This window comes from Lampris incognitus, chromosome 2, assembly GCF_029633865.1.
Source record: "Lampris incognitus isolate fLamInc1 chromosome 2, fLamInc1.hap2, whole genome shotgun sequence".
Taxonomy (NCBI): Eukaryota; Metazoa; Chordata; class Actinopteri; order Lampriformes; family Lampridae; genus Lampris; species Lampris incognitus.
In genome coordinates this window covers 43,689,581-43,715,234 of record NC_079212.1, presented here as the reverse complement: position 1 = coordinate 43,715,234, position 25,654 = coordinate 43,689,581, and the positions used below count along the sequence as shown (strand labels likewise).

Below are 25,654 nucleotides of genomic sequence, written 5' to 3'. Positions count from 1 at the left end.
GGTCATACAAAAGCAGTGTCCATAGTTACAGATGTGCTTGCACCTGCCTCTGTGGAGACTTGTTTGAGAGAATTAAAAACACCAATGGTTCAACTCCAAAATGACAAAAAATGCACACATGCCATTTTTTTCAATGGCTTCAGATGTTTCTAATAATCTCATCTCATCTCATCTCATCTCATCTCATCTCATCTCATCTCATCTCATCTCATCTCATCATCAGCTGCTTCTCTGGGGTCGGGTCGCGGTGGCAGCAAGCTAAGTAGGGCACTCCAGACGTCCCTCTCCCCAGCAACGCCCTCCAGCTCCCTCCTGGGGGATCCCAAGACGTTCCCAGGCCAGATTAGACATGTAGTCCCTCCAGTGAGTTCTGGGTCTACCCCAGGGTCTCCTCCAAGTTGGACGTGCCCGGAAAACCTCCAAAGGAAGGCGCCCAAGAGGCATCCTAATCAGATGCCCGAACCACCTCAACTAGCTCCTTTTGACGTGAAGGAACAGTGGCTCTACTCCGAGCTCCCTCCGGATGTCCGAACTCCTCACCCTATCTCTAAGTCTGAGCCCAGACACCCTACGGAGGAAACTCATTTCAGCTGCTTGTATCCGCGAGCTCACCCTTTCGGTCACTACCCAAAGCTCATGACCATAGGTGAGGGCTGGAACGAAGATTAACTGGTAAATTGAGAGCTTTGCCTTCCGGCTCAGCTCCCTCTTCACCACAACAGTCCAGTACAACGTCCGCATTACTGCTGATGCTGCACCAATCCACCTGTCAATCTCCCACTCCATTCTACCCTCACTTGTGAACAAGACCCCAAGATACTTGAACGTCTTCACTTGAGGCAACAACTCATCCCCAACCCGGAGGGAGCAATCCATCATTTTCCAGTAGAGACCCACAGCCTCAGATTTGGAGGTGCTCTCATCCCGGCCATTACACTGCCAGATTATGAACAAGTTAAAAGAAAATACCTGCTGCTGGACATGAAAAAATATACTTAAGTCCTTCACATGCTAAAGGCCTAACCTGTAACCTGCATAGTCTATTGTGTGCTACTGAACCAACCAGAGGGCAAAGCATGCTTTACGAGCTAAGGGGAAGAATAGAAATTTTTATTTTTTAAGTTAGATAGACATTATATAAAAATTTTAGACTACTTCTCAGCATTGGTAACATGTCCCACATTGTCCCACACAAACATACTCTTTGTCCCACATTTGGTTTGTTGGGATCTGATCGCCCTAATTACAAACCCCAATTCCAGTGAAGTTGGGATGTTGTGTAAAACGTGAATAAAAACAGAATATAATGATTTGCAAATCCTTTTTGACATATATTCAATTGAATATACTACAAAGACAAGATATTTAATGTTCAAACTGATAAACTTTATTGTTTTTTGCAAATATTCACTCATTTTGAATTTGATGCCTGCAACACGTTCCAAAGAAACTGGGACAGGGGCAAAAAAGACTGGGAAAGTTGAGGAATGCTCAAAAAACACCTGTTTGGAACATTCCACAGGTGAACAGGTTAATTGGAAACAGGTGAGTGTCATGATTGGGTATAAAAGGAGCATCCCCGAAAGGCTCAGTCGTTCACAAGCAAAGATGGGGTGAGGTTCACCACTTTGGGAACAACTGCGTTAAGAACAATGTTTCTCAACATACAATTGCAAGGAATTTAGGGATTTCATCATCTACAGTCCATAATCCAGCCACTGAGGATGCACAAGCCAGTGCATCCTTAGTGCCGGTCCCAAGCCCGGACAAATGGGGAGGGTTGCGTCAGGAAGGGCATCCGGCGTAAAATCTTTGCCAAATCAAATATGCGGATCATAAATAAGATTTCCATACCAGATCAGTCGAGGCCCGGGTTACCAACGACCACCACCGGTACTTTTAACCAGCAGGGTGCCGGTGGAAACTATGCTACTGTTGGGAGAAGGAGAGGGGGAAGGCATGTCCAGAGGGAGCTAGAGAGGAGGAAGGGGAGGCATGTGGAGGTGAGAGTTGGAACATTGGATGTTGGCACTATGACTGGTAAAGGGAGAGAGCTGGCTGACATGATGGAAAGAAGAAAGGTAGGCATACTGTGTGTGCAAGAGACCACGTGGAAGGGCAGTAAGGCCAGGAGTATCGGAGGTGGGTTCAAACTCTTCTACCATGGTGCGAATGGGAGGAGAAATTGGGTAGGGGTAATTCTGAAGGAAGAGTATGTCAAGAGTGTGCTGGAGGTGAAGAGAGTGTCAGACAGAGTGATGAGTATGAAGCTGGAAATTGAAGGTGTATTGCTGAATGTTATCAGCGCATATGCCCCACAAGTTGGGTGTGAGATGGATGAAAAAGAAGAATTCTGGAGTGAGTTGGACGATGTGGTGGAGAGGGTACCCAAGGAGGAGAGAGTGGTGATTGGAGCGGACTTCAATGGACATGTTGGTGAAGGGAACAGAGGTGATGAGGAGGTGATGGGAAGGTATAGAGTCAAGGAGAGAAATGTGGAAGGACAGATGGTGGTCGATTTTGCGAAAAGGATGGAACTGGCTGTGGTGAATACATATTTCAAGAAGAGGGAGGAACACAGGGAGATGTACAAGAGTGGAGGAAAGTGCACACAGGTGGACTATATCTTATGTAGAAGGCACGATCTAAAAGGGATTGGAGACTGCAAGGTGGTGACAGAGGAGAATGTAGCTAGGCAGCATCGGATGGTGGTCTGTAGGATGACTTTGGAGACCAAGAAGAGGAAGCAAGTGAAGACACAGCCGAAGATCAAATGGTGGAAGTTGAAGAAGGAAGACTGTTGTGTGGAGTTTAGGCAGGAGTTAAGACAGGCACTGGGTGGTAGTGAAGAGTTGCCAGATGGCTGGGCAACCACTGCAGAAATAGTGAGGGAGACAGCTAGGAAGGTACTTGGTGTGTCATCAGGACAGAGGAAGGAAGACTGTCACAACCCATCTCCCTTGACGCCTGCTCACTCCTCCTCCTCCTTCACTCTGGCACACCTGTCCATGGATTCAATCAACACACCTGCTGGCCATCAAGCAATCACCCTCACCTTTAAGAAGCCTCCACTGTGGACCAGTCTTCACTGGAACGTAGCCATTCATGGGTTGTTGCCTAAAGGTTATTGCACGTCCAGTTCTAGCCTGCATTCTCTGATGGTTATAGTTTTTGCATTTTTGCCTGCCTGTCTGATTTTTTGCTCTCTGCTCTCCGGGACTTCAGCCTGCGGTCTGCCTGCCACTGAGCCAACTCCTGCTCTACTCCTGGGATCTGCCACTTCTATAAAGACTTGATTTCTTCCTTACCTGGTTGTCCCGTCTGCTTTTGGGTCTTTCCAGATACGTGACAAAGACAAGGAGACTTGGTGGCGGAATGAGGAAGTACAGCAAAGTATACAGAGGAAAAGGTTGTCAAAGAAGAAGTGGGATAGTCAGAGAGATGAAGAAAGTAGACAGGAGTACAAGGAGATGCAGCGTAAAGCAAAGAGAGAGGTGGCAAAGGCAAAGGAAAAGGCGTATGGTGAGTTATATGACAGGTTAGACACTAAGGACTGAGAAAAGGACTTGTACCGATTGGCTAGACAGAGGGACCGAGCTGCAAAGGATGTGCAGCGATCAAGGATAGAGATGGAAATGTGCTGACAATCGAGGAGAGTGTGCTAAGAAGGTGGAAGGAGTACTTTGAGGGGCTGATGAATGAAGAAAATGAGAGAGAGAGAAGGTTGGATGATGTAGGGATAGTGAATCAGGAAGTTCAGTGGATTAGCAAGGAGGAAGTGAGGGCAGCTATGAAGAGTGGAAAGGCAGTTGGTCCTGATGACATACCTGTGGAGGCATGGAGATGTTTAGGAGAGATGGCAGTGGAGTTTTTAACTAGATTGTTTAACACAATCTTGGAAAGTGAGAGGATGCCTGAGGAGTGGAGAAGAAGCATACTGGTACCGATTTTCAAGAACAAGGGTGATGTGCAGAACTGTAACAACTACAGAGGTATAAAGTTGATCAGCCACAGCATGAAGATATGGGAAAGAGTAATAGAAGCTAGGTTAAGAGGAGAGGTGATGATCAGCGAGCAGCAGTATGGTTTCATGCCACGAAAGAGCACCACAGATGCGATGTTTGCTTTGAGAATGTTGATCAAGAAGTATAGAGAAGGCCAGAGGGAGTTGCATTGTGTCTTTGTAGATTTAGAGAAAGCATATGACAGGGTGCCGAGAGAGGAGGTGTGGTATTGTATGAGGAAGTCAGGAGTTGCAGAGAAGTATGTAGGAGTGGTGCAGGATATGTATGAGGGAAGTGTGACAATGGTGAGGTGTGCGGTTGGAATGACAGATGGGTTCAAGGTGGAGGCAGGATTACATAGAGGATCGGCTCTGAGCCCTTTCTTGTTTGCAATGGTGATGGACAGGTTGACGGACAAGATCAGGCAGGAGTCTCCATGGACGATGATGTTCGTGGATGACGTTGTCATCTGTAGCGAGAGTAGGGTGCAGGTTGAGGAGAGCCTGGTGAGGTGGAGGTATGTACTGGAGAGAAGAGGAATGAAAGTCAGTAGGAGCAAGACGGAATACCTATGCGTGAATGAGAGGGAGGACAGTGGAACGGTCAGGATGCAAGGAGTGGAGGTGACAAAGGCATTTGAGTTTAAATACTTGGGGTCAACTGTCCAAAGTAACGGGGAGTGCAGTAGAGAGGTGAAGAAGAGAGTGCAGGCAGGGTGGAGTGGGTGGAGAAGAGTGTCAGGAGTGATTTGCGACAGAAGGGTACCAGCAAGAGTTAAAGGGAAGGTTTACAAGATGGTTGTGAGACCAGCTATGTTATATGGTTTGGAGACAGTTGCACTGATGAAAAGACAGGAGGCGGAGCCGGAGGTGGCAGAGTTGAAGATGCTAAGATTTTCACTGGGAGTAACGAAGAAGGACAGGATTAGGAACGATTATATTAGAGGGACCGCTCAGGTTGGACGGTTTGGAGACAAAGCAAGAGAGGCAAGATTGAGATGGCTTGGACATGTGTGGAGGAGAGATGCTGGTTATATTGGGAGAAGGATACTGAATATGGAGCTGCCAGGGAAGAGGAAAAGAGGAAGGCCAAAGAGGAGGTTTATGGATGTGGTGAGGAAGGACATGCAGGTGGCTGGTGTGACAGAGGAAAACGCAGAAGACAGGAAGAAATGGAAATGGATGATCCACTGTGGCGACCCCTAACGGGAGCAGCCGAAAGTAGTACTAGTAGATCATCTACAGTCCATAATATCATCAAAAGATTCAGAGAATCCGGAGAAATCTCTGCACGTAAGCGGCAAGGCCGAAAACCAACACTGAATGCCTGTGACCTTCGACCCTTCAGGCGGCACTGCATTAAAAACCGACATCATTCTGTAAAGGATATTACCACGTGGGCTCAGGAACACTTCAGAAAACCATCGTCAGTTAACACAGTTCGTCGCTACATCTACAAGTGCAAGTTAAAACTCTATCATGCAAAGCCAAAGCCATATATCAACAACACCCAGAAATGCCGCCGGCTTCTGTGGGCCCGAGCTCATCTGAGATGGACTGACGCAAAATGGAAAAGTGTGCTGTGGTCTGACGAGTCCACATTTCAAATTGTTTTTGGAAATCATGGACGTCATGTCCTCTGGGCTAAAGAGGAAAAGGACCATTCAGATTGTTATCAGCACAAAGTTCAAAAGCCAGCATCTGTGACGGTATGGGGGTGTGTTAGTGCCCCTGGCATGGGTAACTTGCACATCTGTGCAGGCACCATTAATGCTGAAAGGTACATACAGGTTTTGGAGCAACATATCCTGCCATCCAAGCGACGTCTTTTTCAGGGACGTCCCTGCTTATTTCAGCAAGACAATGCCAGGCCACATTCTGCACGTGTTACAACAGCGTGGCTTCGTAGTAAGAGTGCGGGTACTAGACTGGCCTGCCTGCAGTCCAGACCTGTCTCCCATTGAAAATGTGTGGCGCATTATGAAGCGCAAAATACGACAACGGAAACCCCGGACTGTTGAGCAATTGAAGTCATACATCAAGCAAGAATGGGAAAGAATTCCACCTACAAAGTTTCAACAATTAAGTGTCCTCAGTTCCCAAATGCTTATTGAGTGTTGTTAAAAGGAAAGGTGATGTAACACAGTGGTAAACATGCCAGCTTTTTTGGAATGTGTTGCAGGCATCAAATTCAAAATGAGTGAATATTTGTAAAAAACAATAAAGTTTATCAGTTTGAACATTAAATATCTTGTCTTTGTAGTGTATTCAATTGAATATAGGTCGAAAAGGATTTGCAAATCATGTATTCTGTTTTTATTTACGTTTTACACAACGTCCCAGCTTCATTGGAATTGGGGTTTGTAGATGCAAATCAAGATTTGATTTCTCCAGATACGCTTATGAGAAACAAAGTTGGCACCAAAGATGAACCAAACTCATAAACACAGATCACAAGTTTGGGCTTTTATAAATGAAATATTGTAAAATGCTAAAACTCTAGATGTGAAACGTATCTCTTACCAGATTGCTCTGATTGTGACTTTCAAGCCCGTTGACAATTCTTGAGTCAGAAACTCGCAGTGGCAACTTTTATCATCACCGATGTCCTCTCCAGGAAGGCTTGCCTCTGTAAAGTCCAATGACAAGGACATTCTTATAGCATAATACGTTTACTCCCACACAGGTAATGTCAACGGGAGGAGCAAAAAAAGAACAAAAATTGTTGTGTGTGGCCGTTTTAGCATCAAAAGTGCAAAATACAATTACCAGGTTGGTTTCAAGCCAGTTAGCATTTGTGACCGTAGCATTGGTTGGGATTGAGGGGAGCTTTGTGGAACAACAGAAAAGACTGTGCAGAATTGAAGGATAGTGCTGATGGGTTACAGCTTGGGAACCTGTAATGACAAGTACTATACTTTCTTCCCACCACCAGTCTCAGTCTACGTTAGCATACCTGAGCGAGAGAGCAAGATCAGCTCAGCATGTATCCCTCTCGATGGGTCATAAGTTGTGAGGCATTTTTGCATACAGGCAAAGGTGTCGGTGATTGGAAATCAAATCAGAGGTCAGGGAAGTGAGGTCTTTTCATGCAAGGTGAAGCGAGGCATTTTGACATTTTGTCTTGGTGTCACTGGTATTTTATTGGCACAACTTGAATTGAACCCACTTTTAGCTTGGCCTGCCAATGATACAGTGTAACATGAATACTTGGAATTAAATTTGCAGGAAAATAATCATGAATAAATAGTAGCTTTTAATGGACTAAAAAGGAAAATGCATAACATTCTTCTTCACCTCCCTTAAAAGCTTTAAATCAAAATGTGAGAGAATCATTAAAGGTCCCAATAAAGTAGGGTTCATGTCAAGTGAGCAGAATTCAGCAGATTTAGGCATGCATGTTTGCCACACCAGTAAATGTTTCTTATTATCTCTGAATATTTTCCCCCATAGAAGGCAACCAACAAAATATCTCCATGTCTTACTTATTAAACCTTCAATTGCTGCAAAGAGAAAGAGAGGAGAGACATGGAAAGAGATCTGTTATGGATTGTAGCATGATGACAATGGCAGACAAATCAATTCCAAACATGGGAACTTATGGAGTCCACTGCATGGATATTGCTTCATGTTTGAAATGGCTGGTCTCGCTTCTCTTACAATTGCACTTACCAACAGCATCAATGAGTTAATATCGTAAAGGTGGTAAAAATTGCATCTGAATTGAGAAAAGACCTGAATTCAAGACTGGTCATACGACTTGTCTAACCTGGAGAACTCTTCAGTCCAAAGTCTTCGTCCTGCATTTCAATCAGCACTTAAACATGCCATGAAGTGGAAGAAGAAAAACAACCAATGAGAATTGGCTTAAATAGTCCAAAGAAATAAAAAGGCAAACAAATGGTGAAGGAGATAAAGACCATATATTTGTGGATAGTGGATGACGTATGGATGCAGTTGGATAGTCCAGTAATACACAGTAGCTGGATATTGTCATCAAGAGCAGTCGGCCGCTATCTCTCCAGCGGAACGATGAAATATTTTGGCCCTTGTCATCCTTGTGAGTTTGAAGCTTTTCTGTACACACCATAGCACATGATTTGTTTGCAGAATTATCCGCATTATGATTGGTGCATGTTCATTATCTACAACACAACAGCCTTTTTCAGATGCTTGATTATAATTAACCAAGTGCAGTCAATACTGTCCTTCTAAAAATACAAAGTTAGCATATTTGTGGGTAAGAGCTGGCATGGGCCCACCGAGTATGTATGCTGTGTGGTTCCACATTAACTGAATACAGCTCTGAGGATAAAACCAGTAAGGTGAACGCCAGGTAGGTGAGCTTCTAAACACTAGCGATGTAGGTACCTGGTGAATATGCACACTAAAAGAATAGATTTTTTTGAAATAGTAAAATAAATACAACTGTTTCTCAATGCAGTGGACAGTCTGTCCACCAGTAAGCTAGGAAAATAGTGTGCTATAGATGGGCGTTAACCTCTGGAGTTCCCTCACCCTCTGAATTCTGCCGAGAGGTGCTGCCTCGTCCACGGATGGCGTGCTTGGGTCCGCGGTTCTTCTCAGTATAGTTCCAGCTCTTGGTGACCTTGCTGGGGCTGGCCTCGGCTCCGTCTTCTGCCGCGGGGGAGTGGGTTCTCCCCTTGGCTACAGGGGTCTTGGAAGGACTGGGGAACACCTTGTCCTTCAAACTGGCCTTGCGGCTACATGGAATCAGGCAGTGCAGAGTGAGCTCATACAAAGAGGTAGCATTTGTCTATTAAGTGGTGATGTCATAGACCATTATATAACATCCTACATAACTGTAACTAAATGTTGTCTTCACATCAAACTAGTGCTATCTTGTGATTCTGAAGGTAATTCTAAACAGTTTTAATGCTCTGCTCTGATGCCATTGTAAATCTTACCTCAGCAGAAACGAAAAATGTGCAATGTCCTACAGGTGAGGGAGCCATGTCCATGTAGAAACTATAGTGGAGCATTCAGTGGATCAGGCAAGCAGCGGGAAGCAACAAGCAAGCATGCATGGGAAGCATAGTGACACTGCAGGTCTCAAAAGGAAGAGCTGTGGACTCGCTCTATGCAAAAAAGTGAAAAGCAAACACAAATCATGCAGACAAGATTCATTGTCATTTGTTTGCCATATACATGGGAGTTACTGACAGGAGACGCATTGCTAGGTGCTCAGTACTATGCATCTTGTCTGCTGAACAGAAGTTCAAACTGGGCAAAACAAGCGGCGAGCAAATCAACTGCATAAAGACGTCGCTAAACAGAAACCATAAATCAAGTGTGACAGTGTAATAAACCGTTTTGTACACCTGACTTTTTTTGCCCCACCAAAACAGCGTGGGCAGGTGTAGACAAGATTAGCCTCGGCGCTTACTTTAAGCAAAAAATGTTTGCATGGTGGACATAATAGAAAGATATACACTACATTATCAAAACCCTAGCTGCATTTTTTTTTTTATCGTCAAGAAAGGATGAAGAATTTGTGTGCTTCCTCTACTGGGTACTGCTTTGGTTTGAAAACGGAAAAGGAACAGAGGTCGGAATGAAAGGAGACACACAGACTGAAATACTTGCAGTGCGCTGGTTAGTATTTGTGCAACACATATACCTAATCGCTCTCGGGCAGCACCCACAAAGTCTGTCTTTGTGTGCCTTTTCATTACTGGAGTGGTGAGCAGTAGAAGAGACACAAAAGATAAAATAGCAGTGGACAAAGTGATTGCCATTTGTACAAATAACACAGCAATGTACACATATCACACAGAGTGATGTCCACAACAATCTACAGTCCATACATTTTATAATTCCCCCCCCCCCAATTGTATCCGGCCAATTACCCCTGTCTTCCGAGCCGTCCCAGTCGCTGCTCCACCCCCTCTGCCGAGCTGGGGAGGGCTGCAGACTACCACGTCTCCTCTGATACATATGGAGTCGTCAGCCCCTTCTTTTCACCTGACAATGAGGTGTTTCGCCAGGGGGGCGTAGCGCGTGGGAGGATCAAGCTATTCCCCCCCAGTTCCCCCTCCCCCCACCTGAACAGGCACCCTGACTGACCAGAGGAGGAGCTAGTAGTGACCAGGACACATACTCACACATCCGGCTTCCCACCCGCAGACACGGCCAATTGTGTCTGTAGGGATGCCCGACCAAGCCGGAGGTAACATGGGGGTTCGAACCGGCGATCCCCGTGTTGGTAGGCAACGGAATAGACCACCATGCCACTTTATAATTCATTTTAAGTGATCAAACAATTAATAACGCCACCAAAGGACTGGTAGATTTTTGGTTGCGCATGTCTGTTTCAATTGCCTCATAATGAATTATAAATAATTTCACAAGTTTCTTTTGGCGAGTTGTAGTTCACTTTTATAAGTTGACTTACTGTTTAGAAAATAATACAGATGGCCTTGACAGGACCCGGTCAACAGAAACTGTTACCACACTGTCAATTGAAGAATGCTGGCAGTGCAACAATATTCAATTAGTACCTTCGTCTAACAGAATATAATCAATACCCAGCCAGGCACTCCATGTGATCAGAAACATTTCCCCATAAAATCTGAAAAGTCAAAGAGCAGCTTATTGGTGAATGCAGTACAAAACTTTTTACAAGTTTGTGGCCCGACCAAAGTCAGCTGGTCTTTGAGTGCCATGTGGGTGAATGCGGTATGACTGTTCTTGAAGGAGGCACTTTAACATGCGGACATATCCATGTCACACAGACACGGAGTGTCAGCAGGACCTCCGGACTTACACCCACCAACACACACACACACACACACACTCTCTCTCTCTAACACACTCCCCCAAGAAGAGTGCTCCAGCAGCAGATAAGAGCAGAATTGAAGTGAAGCCAAAGGGGTGGTGGGTAGTGGACATGATTAGGACTTATCAGATCACAGACCTGGGAGAGGTTTCTGCGTGAGACTCCTTCCTGTACATGCAGCACAATAAGAGAAAAGAGACAGACAGACACACACACACACACACACACAGTTATAGACAGTTATATGCAATCATTTATCAACTAACATGTCACTTACATCGTTTTTTTTTGCATTAGGCTAAAGATGAATTAGCATCCAGGATCGCGTGTTAAAGCACCACAGGGCAAGACACGTCAAGAGAAATGCCAACTCAAGCGACAGGACGGTGATTGACTGCTGTTACTGCCACAAATCTGTCTCCAGGTATTACGACAGAAAACGAGGTGCTGAAAATACCGCAGGAAGGTTTGGGTTTTACAAATAATGAGCACCTTGCAAGACTTCTTCTTCATTTGGGGTAGGCTTTTGTGATCCTTACTGTTTTTATTACATCATAATTACTATCTTCTTCTTGTTCTTCTTCATCATCTTCTTCGCCTTCTTCTTCTTATTCTTCTTCTACTTCTTATTCTTCTGCATCAAAACCATGACCTCGGGGATGTCCAGGTAGCGTGGTGGTCAATTCCGTTGCCTGCCAATGCGGGGATCACCAGTTCGTATCCCCATGTTACATCCAGCGTGGTCGGGCATCCCTACAGACACAACTGGCCATGTCTGCGGGTGGGAAGCCGGATGTGGGTATGTGTCCTGGTCGCTGCACTAGTGCCTCCTCTGGTCGGTCGGGGCACCTGTTCAGGGGGGGAGGGAGAACTGGGGGGAATAGCGTGATCCTCCCACGTCTTACATCCCTCTGGCGAAACTCCTCACTGTCAGGTGAAAAGCAGCAGCTGGCGATTCCACATGTATCGGAGGAGGCATGTGGTAGTCTGCAGCCCTCCCCGGAGCGGCAGAGGGGGCGGAGCCGCGACCAGGATGGCTCAGAAGAGTGGGATGGGTACAATTGGGAGAAAATGGGGGGGGGGGGGGATAAAAAAAAACATGGCCTCCATCTCAACACAACAACAGAATCGTTAGGGTTACATACATACCTGAAAGATTTGCCCTTTAGATTCCTTAGGAGGTCTAGCTGATTCAGCGGTGGAATAAGTCTGCGGAAAGAAAAAGACCATTTTCTTATGAGGTCAGACATTTTAGCGGGGAAAGGGTCAGAGAACGCTTTCAGGCTCACCAAAGTTAATTACATATAACTTAGCAGTCATCCTCGTCTGCGTGAGGCATCCTTCACCCCCAAACCACCTTGGGAGTGAAACCTACCGTGAACCCCGTTTCACAACACACCCGGGGGACACAAAACACACCCAGACTAAGCATCTGCAGAAACATAAAAGGCAGAAACGCGTTTTATAAAAAGCCCAGCAGAGCAGCTTATTTGCTGATGAGATCCCACAGGCGTGGACGGCGAGCCAAGCAGTTGATTTTTCAAACTTACATCTGGCACTGTTGGGCTTTTAACTTCTGGAAGGATTCTGGTCTCGCTGCCAAGACGCCACACAATTTCACAACAGAAAAAATGGCTAAGCTAAAACTAAAGAATCATTCTAGTATTCTTTCACCATTAGAATAATGTATCTATTCGGGAACTATTTGGAAACAAAGTACAAAATGCAACAAGATGACGATGTTGGCGGGCATTGGGCTCATTTTCCAGCTGACTCAACGACTTTAGGCAAGATGGCAGAATATGACAGGAGAAACGGTGGTAGTTATTTGAAACAGGAATAATGTGTAGCACTTTTTTGGGGGGAGGGGGTTCCCGCTTTTCCCCCCCAATTGTATCCAGCCAATTACCATGCTCTTCCGAGCCATCCCGGTGGCTGCTCCACCCCCTCTGCCGATCCGGGGAGGGCTGCAGACTACCACATGCCTCCTCCCATACATGTGGAGTCACCAGCCACTTCTTTTCATCTGACAGTGAGGAGTTTCACCAGGGGGATGTGGCGCGTGGGAGGATCATGCTATTCCCCCCAGTTCCCCCTCTGACTGACCAGAGGAGACGCTAGCACAGCATCCAGGACACATACCCACATCCGGCTTCCCATCCGCAGACACGGCCAATTGTCTGTAGGGACGCCCGACCAAGCCAGAGGAAACACAGGGACTGGAACTGGCGATCCCCGTGTTGGTAGGCAACGGAATAGACCGTCACGCTACCCGGACGCCCAATGCATAGCACTTTTAAAGCCCTTTTCATCAGTTACCTGTACATTGGAACAGCTACCGTCTGCTCATAGAACTCCCAAGTGTATAACAGATCTGTACGGGAAAGGTTGGTAGCATAAAACCTCCACGCAGCCTGGTTGAACAAAAAAATGAATTACTTTTTTTATTTGGCAGGAGCATGAAAAAGAGATCAAAGAAAATTAACCATGCATACTGCTGTCATACGTCTCCTAGACAGACGTATTATGGCTCTACCTGGATGAGGCTTGCTGCAGGGTTGCGTCTCTTCTCAAAATGTTTCTGCCTGTGTTGCTCCTGAACCTTCAGGGCAAAGCCAGAGCCCAGGATGCCCTGTGTTAAAGTAAAGATAAAATTAATAGCCCATATAAACTGAATAGGATGGCAGCAGCCCGAGAACACAGAGGGGGCAGACGGGTCCCCAGGTGGGAGACATCTTGACAGGTTAAATAAATGGGTACCGTGACCTCCTTCCTAAACAACTATAGCCGATGCACCTTGAACAAGTCAGTTAACTTCAAATCGCTCTAGCACAATTGAGGTTCAGCACTAAAAGGAAAATAGTGGCCAAGGCCTTTGCAGTAATTACACTGATTGTCCCCTGGCATGACTGACAGATGGTGTAGTTTGGACGGTGTACCATGCCTTTACAGCGGACATCTTAAAATCTCATGTGAAACCCTGAGGAGAAATTGACAAAAATGTCAGTGGGCATAATTGCACATTATTGCAAGGTCACTGGGCCAGCAAACGAAGAACATCATCAGGACTTTGGGACAAAAAGGAGTGGCCCAGTCTTTTCAGAGGACTCTTTCAGATTACAGCTATTTTGGAAGCACTGTGCAGGACATGTGATATGCAGCTGAACGGCTCACTTTTAGCACTGAGTCCCGTTTATGATGCATTGCTGTGACTAATACTGTATCACACCAGGCTGTAGGACTATCAAATGGCTGAGATGAATAAATTTTATCCCCTCCTCTCTACTAAAAAAGCTGCCAAACGTGACACATGTCCGCTTAGAATCGGCTTGTTTTCCTTTACATACACTGCAGCAGTTCACCATCTGACGTGATCCCTCTAAGCATCTAAATACAGTAATTTACCGTCTGTCTCTGGCACCATGGCTTTGACCTTCAGCTGTCATTACTCAGACATGGTTTACTGTAGGTTGACCCATCAAGGAAATTAAGCTTATTTTGCCATCATGCACTGTGAATCACCTAAGATCGCAAAATAAGCTAAGAATGGGAAATGTATGCCCAGAATACTATTTTCATCTTAACTGTTACTTATGATTTCAATACAGGAAGAACTCCTGGTTTAAAAGACCCCCCCAAAACCCCCTAAACTTACAGCGGGTAGTGCAAAGAAGGCCACTCCAATCATGCTGAATGTGGCAGCCAATAGGCGTCCATTCCAGGTCTTTGGAACCTTGTCACCATAGCCAATGGTGGTGAGAGTGATCTAAAAATAGAAAAATAAAAATAAGAAAAATAAGTTGGTTGATGTAATATAGATTGTGAAGGTGGAAATCTATCTTTTATAGATATTTTGTGACGGAAGAATGGAAAACACCATAGCAATATGGCAGAGCATTTAACGTAAGAAAGTTGTGGTCATGGATGTTTCAGAAAGAAAAATTACAAAATACAATTGTTGGCCATTTCAATTAAAACAGCCTGCCTCACCAGCCCCCACCAAAGGGCATCAGCGTAAGTGTCAAACTCATTATTTGAGTCCTTTTCTACAGAGTAGACCAGGAATGAAGCCAGGATGAGGCACAGGAAGCCTATGTACCATGCAGTGATGAGCTCCTGCAGGGAGAGACAATGCAACAAGAGCAGGAAATTTACAAAGTAATAAAGTAAAATACCATTATGATAAATTACAATAGTTTATAATAGTGTCATATTAGCATAATTTTGTGAATTGCTCAAACACGACCCATGTTTCATTACTATAATGAATATGATACCTGATCTAATTATGTGTGATGCTGGTCCACTACAGCATGGCATGTAAGAGTACACATTAAATAAGTTTTGTTTCAAGCAGAGCTGGTGTTATTAGTCAACCTGCCTGTTTCAAACCTCACCTAAACAAAGTCAATTTATCTGTCCTTTCAGGTCACGTACCTTGCTGTGGGCATAGACTACAGATCCCAGTAGCTTCCAGGTGCCTCCGCGACGGTCCATACGCAGCATGCGTAATATCTGCAGGAACCTCAAGCTCCTGATGGCCGAGGTGGCAAAGACATTGCCCTGAGAACCAGCTGCCAGCACCGATACTGAAGCGATCAGCACCATGATGTCTGGTAAGGGGGAGAAAAAAGATGACAAAATATCACATGAATAGGTGTCTTAGGGGAAAGTAAAATGTTAAACCCTGTTTTGTAATAAATGAGTATTCTTTCGACCACTGTTTGAGCATGTCACATTTGCATGATAGTTGCCGTCAAGTAAAGCCAAGTCAAAGTCAAAACGACTTTATTTATCTGTTAGGAACTTCATTTGTGTAAAAGCGTCAGTGCATCGACAACACATAGCCAGACAGATGACAAGTAGACAACATACAAGTGCAACATAAAAACAATTTAGGATGTCCACTAATATGTTAGATGTGATTAAAAATGTCCATAGATAAATAGTAATCAATAAATAAATGAGGTCAAGCCCTGAGATAGCCCAGGCATTAATTAGTCTAATGGACTTATTATTAGCATTGTCATTAGATAGGTTTGTTCATTCTTCTGTGACTATTGATGAAGAGCACAATTATTTAATTTTCACTTTCTTTAGACCAAGAAAGAGACTATAATGTAGCAACCAGCTGTGTCATTTTCCCCCTTTAGAAAGAAAACAGAGGGCTAATTTTGACAAAAACTCCCAGTTGCCCTTGGAGGTCATCTGTCACTGTTGTATTGTCTGAATTTATATATAAGAAGCATTTACTAAATCACCTAACGTAAATTATTACAAGGTGAGGTGTGTGAGTTTTTGCATGTATGTCATTATAAGTTATTATAAGACATTATAAGTTATCAAGCACTCGTTTTCTTCCATCGCTGTTTTATTGAGTTAGGCCCACAGCATCTCAAGAAAGAAGACGTCTTTATCAGGGTAGCAACATATCATTAGTAAAGTAAAACCAAACGGCAACCAACAAGAACGGAAGTTGAAGCCAGAGTGGAAGTGCCTTAAGATGCAGTTCCAGCTGAGCCACTAGGTGGCTGGCTCCAAAAACTATATGGTCCAATGTTAGCAAATGAGAGAATTCCCAACGTTGACCTTCAAATACAAAGTCAATAAATGTTTTTCTACAAGAAGTTGAGGTCTCAGTAGTTAATTTTGAGTTTGGCACACAGTGTGAGGGTGGCTATTTTTAAAATTGTTGATCCGTTAAGAATATATTTAGGATTACAATGACCACATCATTGTAATAGTAAGGATTATTACCATGACCATGTTTGTGGTCATGAAGACTTTCGAACGACTGGTGTTGGCCCACCTGAAGAATATTACAGGACACCAGCTGGACCCGCTGCAGTTTGCCTACCGGGCAAACAGGTCACCAGCTGCAGCCCCCATGCAGTCAACATGGGGCTGCAGCTGATGCTCTGGTGCAGTTAGAACAACTTGGAGCTGAATATGCACAAGACTGTGGTGATGACAGTTGACTTAAGGAGACACCCCTCAGCACTGCTTCTTCTCACAATATCTAACAACCCTGTGTCAACCGTGGAGACCTTCAAGTTTCTGGAAACTACCGTTTCCAAAGACCTGAAGTGGGAGACCAACATCAACTCCATCCTAAAAAGGCCCAGCAGAGGATGTTCTTTCAGCAGCAGTTGATGAAATTTGGTCTGCCACAGCAGCTGCTAAGCCAGTTCTACACCGCAGTCATTGACTCTGTCCTGTGCACATCCATTATGGTCTGGTTCAGAGCAGCAACAAAACAGGATAGGAACAGACTGCAGCAAACAGTTAGGACAACAGAAAATAATCATTGGCACTCCACTGCCCACCCTGCAGGAGTTGAACACCTCTAGAGCCTGAGGGCCGAATCAGCACAGACCCCCCCCCCCCCCCACACCCACACCCACACCCAGGACACAGTTTGTTTGAACTCCTACCCTCTGGCAAGCGCTACAGAGTAATGTGCACCAAAACCACCAGACATAGTTTTTACCCACAGGCCATCTCTCTCATGAACACTTAACAGCATGGTGCAGGAACAGACGCATATAAATATGACACTTTGTAAATAGCCCCCTCTGGTCAACACGTCTCACCTACATAGCTACAATTGTACACTACCTCTTTAAACCTGATGTGCAATACAAATGTTGTCCAATGCAAATGTACAATTGTAAATAATACACATACAACTGCTGTATACTGGTTACAAATTATTTTTGTTATTGATGTTGTTGTACTTTGGTATATAATATAGTACAGGGGTGGCTAACCATGTGCCATGGAGAGGCATGTGTATGCAGGTTTTCATTCCAGCTGGACTCCACACCAGGTGATTTCACTGAGGGAAATCACCTGGTGTGGAGTCCAGCTGGAATGAAAACCTGCATACACATGGCTCTCCATGGCACATGGTTAGCCACCGCTGATATAGTATGTAGTTGTGAGGTGGATGATAGGTGAATATATATAGTGTATACTTCTGGTACACAAGATAATATAGTGTAATATAGTGGCGCTAATGAAGTGACCAGGACACATACCCACATCCAGCTTCCCACCCCCAGACACGGCCAATTGTGTCTGTAGGGACGCCCGACCAAGCCAGAGGTAACATGGGGGATTCGATCTGGTGATCACCGTGTTGGTAGGCAACGGAATAGGCCGCTACGATACCCGGACACCCTGCAAAATCTTCGTAATATTTACTTCAAAACTACTTTGAGTTACCAGAAGAGAGAGAGAGAGAGAGCAAAAGAGAGAGAGAGAGAGAGAGAGAGAGAGAGAGAGAGAGAGAGAGAGAGAGAGAGAGAGAGAGAGAGAGAAAAGTGTAGAGGCCAATGAGTGAATGTGTGTGTGTGTGTGTGTGTGTGTGTGTGTGTGTGTGTGTGTGTGTGTGTGTGTGTGTGTGTGTGTGTGTGTGTGTATACTTGTGCCTGTGCTTTCCTCAGCAATGTATATTCCAAGCGCAACCCATAGGCAATAATGCAATAATGGATTTGACACTGCAGGGGTGGAGACTATGCATTAGATGTGAAAGCCACTTTAGGGTAGTGCTCATTATTCACTGTTTGTGGAGTTATCAGCTGTTTCCCCATATGTAACCCCATTTGGCAATGTCTGCCCATCCTAGTTTTATTAGCCTCTTTGTATGCCCAAATTGCTTCACGCCTAATTTTTCCATTCACTTTTATCATTTTCCTCCCTGAAGAATCAATGACTACTTCATCTTTAAATGCATTGCCCTTGGAAAAGATGTGTTGTCTTTTTTACACCCTAAAAAAGGTTCATAGGGCTGAGATTACAAAATGTGGGGTTTTTTTCTCTCATCAGTGAAAAAAAACAAAAACAATATTCAAGTGCAAAAAAGGTGAGTGGGAGGTAGCAAACATTTCAGACAGATGACTTTCACCAGTGCTGCTGCTAATCTATTAGTACACAAGCTGTTGTCCAAATCCCTCTCATTTACTACATAATGGACTATTTAGGGTGTCGGCCATTTCGTATTGTGTTTCAAATCTCAATAAAAAAATTTGCACCCTACATTGTCTGCTATAAATTACCTAGAATGCATTTCAAAATGTTGTGAATGGACAATGTATATTACGTCAGTGCAAATTTCTCATAATGCAAAGCGTCAGTGGTTAACAGATGAGAAAGAAAAAAAATTGCTATAAAGAGAGAGCAATACCAGGGATGTCAGCAACAAGAGAGATGCTATCCAAATGTATTTTTAAATGTCATGCCTTCACTTGTTGATTTTATGATAATATTCACTGACACTGCACATTTCTCAACAGAAAAAAATGATCCAGTCAAAACAATTAAAACATGTATATTTGTATAGGAAATGGACACTATGTATGGTTGCCTCTGCCATCATTCACCACAATTTAATGAGCAGTGAACGAGTGCTCGAGTGACAGTTTGCAACATGTGAGCGACTTTTCTCTCATCACCTGCAGCTGAGCGGACACACAGGATTGCGGGATATAGTGTGTTCCAAACACAATATGTTGTTTTGCTGAAATTCCCAAAATAGCCCCAAAATATAGAGTTTACTACGTTGTAGATAGCGAACCAAGTGAGCAGTTTGCAACACAGTGATAGAGACAATAAGACAGACGTTATAACTGAGACATCAGCCAGGTGAAGGAAACACACTTCAGTTCAAGAACACGATTGGTTATCCACCTCTATTCTCTAACCTGATTGGTTACTTCAGTCATGGTTAGTTATCTCATAATTTACACACATTCTTGAAGATCTCACTTACAAAGGTGTATATGTGTAATCAGATAATTCGGATGATCACAGAGCAAATATGTGATCATTACCACGAGTATGGAAAAACAGTCAGACCAAAATGAATCATACTTGGAAAAAAATAATGAGCTGTCCATCTATCAGTCATGGAAGCATGAGTGAAAAAGTAAGAGGCCCCAAGAATGTCCAGTGTCAGATGACAGTTGATGGATTAAATTTACAAAATATCAATTGTAAAGATTTGCATGCATTCTTGGAGAGAGAAAAAAAATCCCCATCACAAGAAATGATCTTAAGGCGACACAAGCGTCACATCACATGTAGCACATTTAATGAATGTAATTCTGATCATCTCAATACTGCTCAGTTCTTACCAGCTAAATTTTCCATCGCTACATTTCTGAATTCATCCACTGACACTACTTGGGGGCCTGTGGGACTTCTTGGTACACCTCGTAGCATCATCCAGTCTATGTATTTGCTCTGTAATCATAAGTGTTGTCCTAAACCCAAATCTAAGCCTTTGCACCCTTGTTTCACCTACAACACCATGTGTAACTGCTGACGGTGCCACCTGAACTGATGTTTCTCTGATTCACTTTACACCTTGCTGATACAGACAGCCACACAGTCCTCGCTGTTATATCTTTTGACCCTGTCAACAATATCGCTCGTCTTATTTTTGCATACTTGAACTTCACTGTAAGGACAGATAGAGGTAGTTCAATGATCCCAGACAAAGCTAGACACATGGGAACCTTAAAGTCGGACTAAAAGTAGTAATCAAATATACATTTTCATGTCTTAAAAAAAACCTTTACAATGGTATCATGAAATATTTGGCATCGTTTCAGTTATTTGTAAATGACTAATATTGGGATTTTTTATGGCTTTAATCATAGCTGTTCTTAATTGTCACAAGAACTGTGAGGGAATGGTTGAGTCTTCATTAATATTCATGAGCTGAGTGACACGTACAAGCAAAGGTTGGCAGAAAGGGTGGACGGGGTTTCACGGTCTGGTGCTTTGATCTGATTGGCTGTGTGAGTGTATCTGATGATGTCATGAGTGTGAGAAAAAAGATTAGTTTAGGGAAGCGAACAGGGGAGTTCTTTTGCAAAAAGAAAAATGGAAAAACTGAATTTCACTTTTTATACCATTTTCAGTAGAAAGCGACAGAATAAATGAGATTACAAAGTAACAAGTGATGTCAGAAACTATTCGTAATTTAATGTCTGTCCCGAGTTTAAATATTTCTGAACATGCGCTGACCAGCCAGCCTCGCTACTGCCTCTGTATTTTATATAGGTATGTGATATGCTGTCATGTGCCACATTAGCCAAAACAGATGATCTCATTTTAGACATCAGGGTTGTAATTTGCCCAGTGGTCTACCATTTGCTTGCTTTGCCTTTGCATCTTTTTAAAACCCTTAGCTGGCTTGATTGCCCTTGAAAATGGGATTACACAGTTACACTACTTCATTTCCTTGGAAAATTTTTTATCCATGCGTAAAGTTGTCTTTTATTCAGTTGTAAAGTTTACATCAGCCATTTGGTGATAAAGGATATGCCGAATAATTGGGACCATATAACAAAAAAGGGTGACTGTTCCCTTGCTCGGATTCCCAGTTTTTTTCCTTGGTGAAGGAATTATGAAAAAGCAGAGAAACTGTGAAAAATAGAACAATGCAGGAATGTTTCTGTATTCTTTCCTTACTTTCCTCCAAATGTGAGACTGAGAGAAAGCATGGAAGCAATCGACTGAGAGTAATTTTTGATTTTTGATTTTGATATAATATATTAATCCCCATGGGGAAATTCTTCTCTGCATATAACCCATCCTAGCTGTGTAGCTAGGGGCAGTGGGCAGCCACCGTAAAGCACGCGGGGACCAACTCCAGTTATTTCTTCCCATTGCCTTGGTCAGGGGCACAGACAGGAGTATTAACCCTAACATGCATGTCTTTTTGATGGTGGGGGAAACCGCAGCACCCGGAGAAAACCCACCGCAGACATGGTGAGAACAAGTTAACTCCACACAGAAAGGACTGGGGATGGCCTAGGGTTCGTACCCAGGACCTTCTTGCTGTGAGGCGACAGCGCTAACCACTGGGCCACTGTGTTGCCCTCCATAAAACTCTTTAAGTAAAACTCTGACTTTTTCCCCTCACCTATGACACAAAAGGGTTTTCTGGCAAACTTCAGCCTCCCTCTCCATCCTCTGTATCGGCAGCAGCATCCTGCAGCCCAGATCCTTACAATGTACTCCACTCCAAACACCACGATGGTCACGATTTCCTGGCAAGTAAACAAGAATAGCCTAGGTTATACCTTGTGTTACATTACTAGGCATAGCTGCTATCATATGGTTTAACAAGACTGAAGCAGGTGTCAGGTTCTCACAAAGCTCTGTTTTAAGTCCTTTTAGTAAAATCTAACAATGACCCAACATGAACAGCTGATCAGGTGTTTGTTATGAATTCATTGTTACAGGTAAATTAACTGGAACTGGTACAGAAATCCGATGTTATGTAGATACATACCAAGATGTATAAGGCACTCTCTGAGCTGTTTTTGAACTCTTTGATGGTGGCAAAGACTGAGAGTATAAGACAGGAGAAGACCAGGAGGAATCTGAAAGACAGAGGAGAGGGATGTAAACACATTCATTACAGCTCCTATCTATACATAGCACATATGTATGCTCAAATAGCTGGCTTTATGCAATGTTAGCAACTTCTCTGAACCCTCCTAAAGACCACATTATAACTATTACTTTATTTGTATTATAATCATAGCCACCTGTTTGTGAATTTCTAAATCCAGTGTGGGTACTGTATGATTAAGTGCATAGTAGATGCTAATGTGCTAGCACTTACGGCAATGCTTAATGCTAGCACTTGGTTAGGCCCTTGATAGAGGATTCCAAGGAAGGATGGAAGGAAGGAAACAAGGAGGGCAATGTTTTTTTTGGGGGGGGGGCTCCCCAGTTGCACCCGGCCAATTACCCCACTCTTCCAAGCCATCCCAGTCACTGCTCCACCCCCTCTGCTGATCCGGGGAGGGGGAGCAGACTACCACATGCCTCCTCCGTTACATGTGGAGTCGCCAGCCACTTCTTTTCACCTGACAGTGAGGAGTTTCACCAGGGGGACGTAGCACGTGGGAGGATCACGCTATTCCCCCCAGTTCCGCTCCCCCTGAACAGGCCCCCGACCAACCAGAGGAGGCGCTAGTGCAGCGGCCAGGGCACATACCCACATCCGGCTTCCCACCCGCAGACATGGCAAATTGTGTCTGTAGGGACGCCCGACCAAGCCAGAGGTAACAGGTGGATTTGAACCAGCAATCCCCATGTTGTTAGGCAACGGAATAGACTGCTATGCTACCCAGATGCCCCAGGCAGGCAATGTTAATTCTCTTTTGAATGCTATTGCCCCCTCACTGATTTGGGTTAAACCGACTCACTGTCTTAAATCAAGAAATTCACATCACGCAGAGTATATGGAAAGCTGTTACATGAGTAAGCTCAAGTGAGTCTACTCGAAGCTTTGTATGTTTGCACACTGCTGCTCAGCTCATACAAGCAGTGCAGGTAAAATTGGAAGCATATCCTCAAATATTGCTGTCAGCCTGCCTCTCTGTGCAAAGTCTACATTAGAAAAATAGTATTTATTGGTTTTCCCAGCAAGTGGCTATGCTCTCCATAAAATCATCAGAGACACAGTTATTCATTTATGAATATGGCGCCAGAGGAGAGAAACAAGCTTGGTTTGGACTGCAGCAAACTCATTGGCTGGACAGATATGCTCATCCAGTGGAAAAACTGATCTACAACTAAAGAGTGTAACTGAATTTTGCTAATACAGAGAATTGGCAGTTCATGGTTTGAGGGAGGCCAATGTCATTTTAGGGGAGCTTGGGAAGGTGTTGGGGGGTGGGGGGTATTGCTAAATATCTCTTATTTGATTGGCTAGGAAAATCAGGCGAGCACTTCACTGGATGAAAGCTTTGATGGAATGAGAACAGAATGTGATTTGTGGAGGAACGGAGCGAGAGTCTTGCCAAAGAGTTGGACCCGCCCTGAGGGATTTTCGATACAAGACATCTTCTGGATCAGATCCAGTGCAGAGCTAATGGAGAAGGCCTGGTGAAAACTAATACTGGGAGATTTTAACAGAAGCTCTCAAAGGCGGGGCAACATATATCAATTAAGCATAAAGACATTAAAGACAGCAAGGCTTCATTGAAAACATATGAGGCATTACGCTTTCCAATTTCAGCCTGCCCTGAAGAGACATCTTTTATCTCTGCAGAGGATTAGATTCAACATTCCCTAGTACTATTAAGCTGTGACTATGTCCAAACCTGGCTTAGACAGTTCGGCAAAAGAAAACAGATGGGCATGTCATTGGGGTATCTATCACATGGATGACCTTCATCACAGATGTTTCAATAGAATATGCCCATATTAACTAGCAAACAACCAGAAGGCCCAACACCAGATTTGTTTTTTTTACCAGAATCTCCCTCATTAAAGCGGACTCTCAACAGTGAAAAGGCCAGCATTCACTGTGACTTAAACTAAACTGAAAATGCATTCACACCCTGGCTAGATAGCTCTCAACATCTCACATCATAATTCCCAAACATACCAGCAAATTTAACAACAGCCTCATGGGACAGAAAACTAGTCTGGCTTACTACGGCATACTCAACAACTTAGAAATGACAATGTATGGGGCCATCCAGGTGATGTGGCAGTCTATTCTGTTACCTACCAACACAGGGATCACAAGTTCGAATCCCTGTGTTACCTCGGCTTGGTCGGGCGTCCCTAAAAACACAATTGGCCGTGTCTGCGGGTGGGAAGCCGGATGTGGTTATGTGTCCTGTTCACTCCACTAGGTGGTTGGTCGGGGCACCTGTTTGGGTGGAGGGGGAACTAGGGGGAATAGCGTGATCCTCCCACACTACGTCCGCCTGGCAAAACTTCTGTCAGGTGAAAAGAAACGGCTGGCGACTCCACATGTATTGGTGGAAGCATGTGGCATTGACAATATGTACAGTGTTACGTCATGCCAATAAAGCCATTTGAATTTGAATTTGGTAGTCTGCATTCCTCCCCGGATCAGCAGAGGGGGTGTAGCAGCAACTGGAACGGCTCAAAGAGTGGGGTAATTGGCCTGATACAATTGGGGTGAAAAGGGGGGGGGGAATCCCAAAAAAGAAAGAAAGAAAAATAACAATGTACAACATTATATAACAAAATTATTGGACAAATTATATAATAAAAGGGCAGCTTTCATGACAAATTGAAAAAGGGGCTTTTCCCCCTTCACTCTGGATGTTGCTTGTTCCATGAAAGTTTACTTGTACCAAGAGCCTGGCCTCGATGGTCCAAATGAATTTGTCCTACATTACTTTGTATATATATGAGTCAGCACTGCTTAGTGAACTGCTTTTGTAGAGGTCCAGTTTCTAGAATAGATGCAACACTTTCGCTGTTGTTTCTTGAGGCTCTTTCAACATCAACTCCGGTCCTACTTTCTTCCTGTGGTCACGTAACAAGAGGAAACTAGGAGCCCACACACTCCCAAACTCTTTCTAATCATCATTTTATCACATCTACACATTTGGTTATCTGCGCCCCGTGCATTTTCAATTGTCACATATGTCAAGTGTAACAGCCTGGGGTGTAGATTCCCCAACTCTGGTCTGCTTGGTACCACTTACTTCATTATATTCCCAAGGCGCCTCATCACACCCTGCCTTAGACCCGAAACCTGGTCTTTAGGCATGAGGTTAGGTTTATTCATATAATCCCTCTTAGATGTTCACAATCCACTCTGATATATTTTGAATTACCTCTTCATCTATCTTTGACAGATTCCCTTCAACAGTAGAAATGGTTCTTGACTCACATGCATTAATATTCTTCCAAGTTATCATCAGGGTGCTGTTGACTATGAGAACTGAGAACGCAGTTTCCTATGTTATGTTTGTGTGTGTGTGTGTGTGTGTGTGTGTGTGTGTGTGTGTGTGTGTGTGTATCAGACTCAGAAACACTGTCATTTCATTTCATTT

The 25,654-nt window shown here is 44.1% G+C and overlaps 1 protein-coding gene across 3 annotated transcripts in view; it reads right to left on the bottom strand.

The window, feature by feature from the left end:
- LOC130106780 (potassium voltage-gated channel subfamily KQT member 2-like) overlaps nucleotides 1-25,654 on the bottom strand; it is a 38,472-nt gene that overhangs the window by 4,281 nt on the left and 8,537 nt on the right. The window contains exons 2-15 of one of the 3 annotated variants that reach the window (XM_056273032.1): nucleotides 22,111-22,201; nucleotides 21,739-21,865; nucleotides 15,240-15,415; nucleotides 14,793-14,918; nucleotides 14,458-14,568; nucleotides 13,339-13,434; nucleotides 13,122-13,216; nucleotides 11,952-12,011; nucleotides 10,941-10,970; nucleotides 9,645-9,698; nucleotides 8,522-8,727; nucleotides 7,773-7,820; nucleotides 7,489-7,506; nucleotides 6,527-6,632 (exon numbers count right to left, since the gene is read on the bottom strand). In XM_056273032.1, the coding sequence (XP_056129007.1) occupies nucleotides 6,527-6,632; nucleotides 7,489-7,506; nucleotides 7,773-7,820; nucleotides 8,522-8,727; nucleotides 9,645-9,698; nucleotides 10,941-10,970; nucleotides 11,952-12,011; nucleotides 13,122-13,216; nucleotides 13,339-13,434; nucleotides 14,458-14,568; nucleotides 14,793-14,918; nucleotides 15,240-15,415; nucleotides 21,739-21,865; nucleotides 22,111-22,201 (1,344 nt within the window). The remainder of the gene's footprint in view (nucleotides 1-6,526; nucleotides 6,633-7,488; nucleotides 7,507-7,772; nucleotides 7,821-8,521; nucleotides 8,728-9,644; nucleotides 9,699-10,940; nucleotides 10,971-11,951; nucleotides 12,012-13,121; nucleotides 13,217-13,338; nucleotides 13,435-14,457; nucleotides 14,569-14,792; nucleotides 14,919-15,239; nucleotides 15,416-21,738; nucleotides 21,866-22,110; nucleotides 22,202-25,654) is intronic. The other 2 variants (XM_056273030.1, XM_056273031.1) reach the window with 2 other exon arrangements.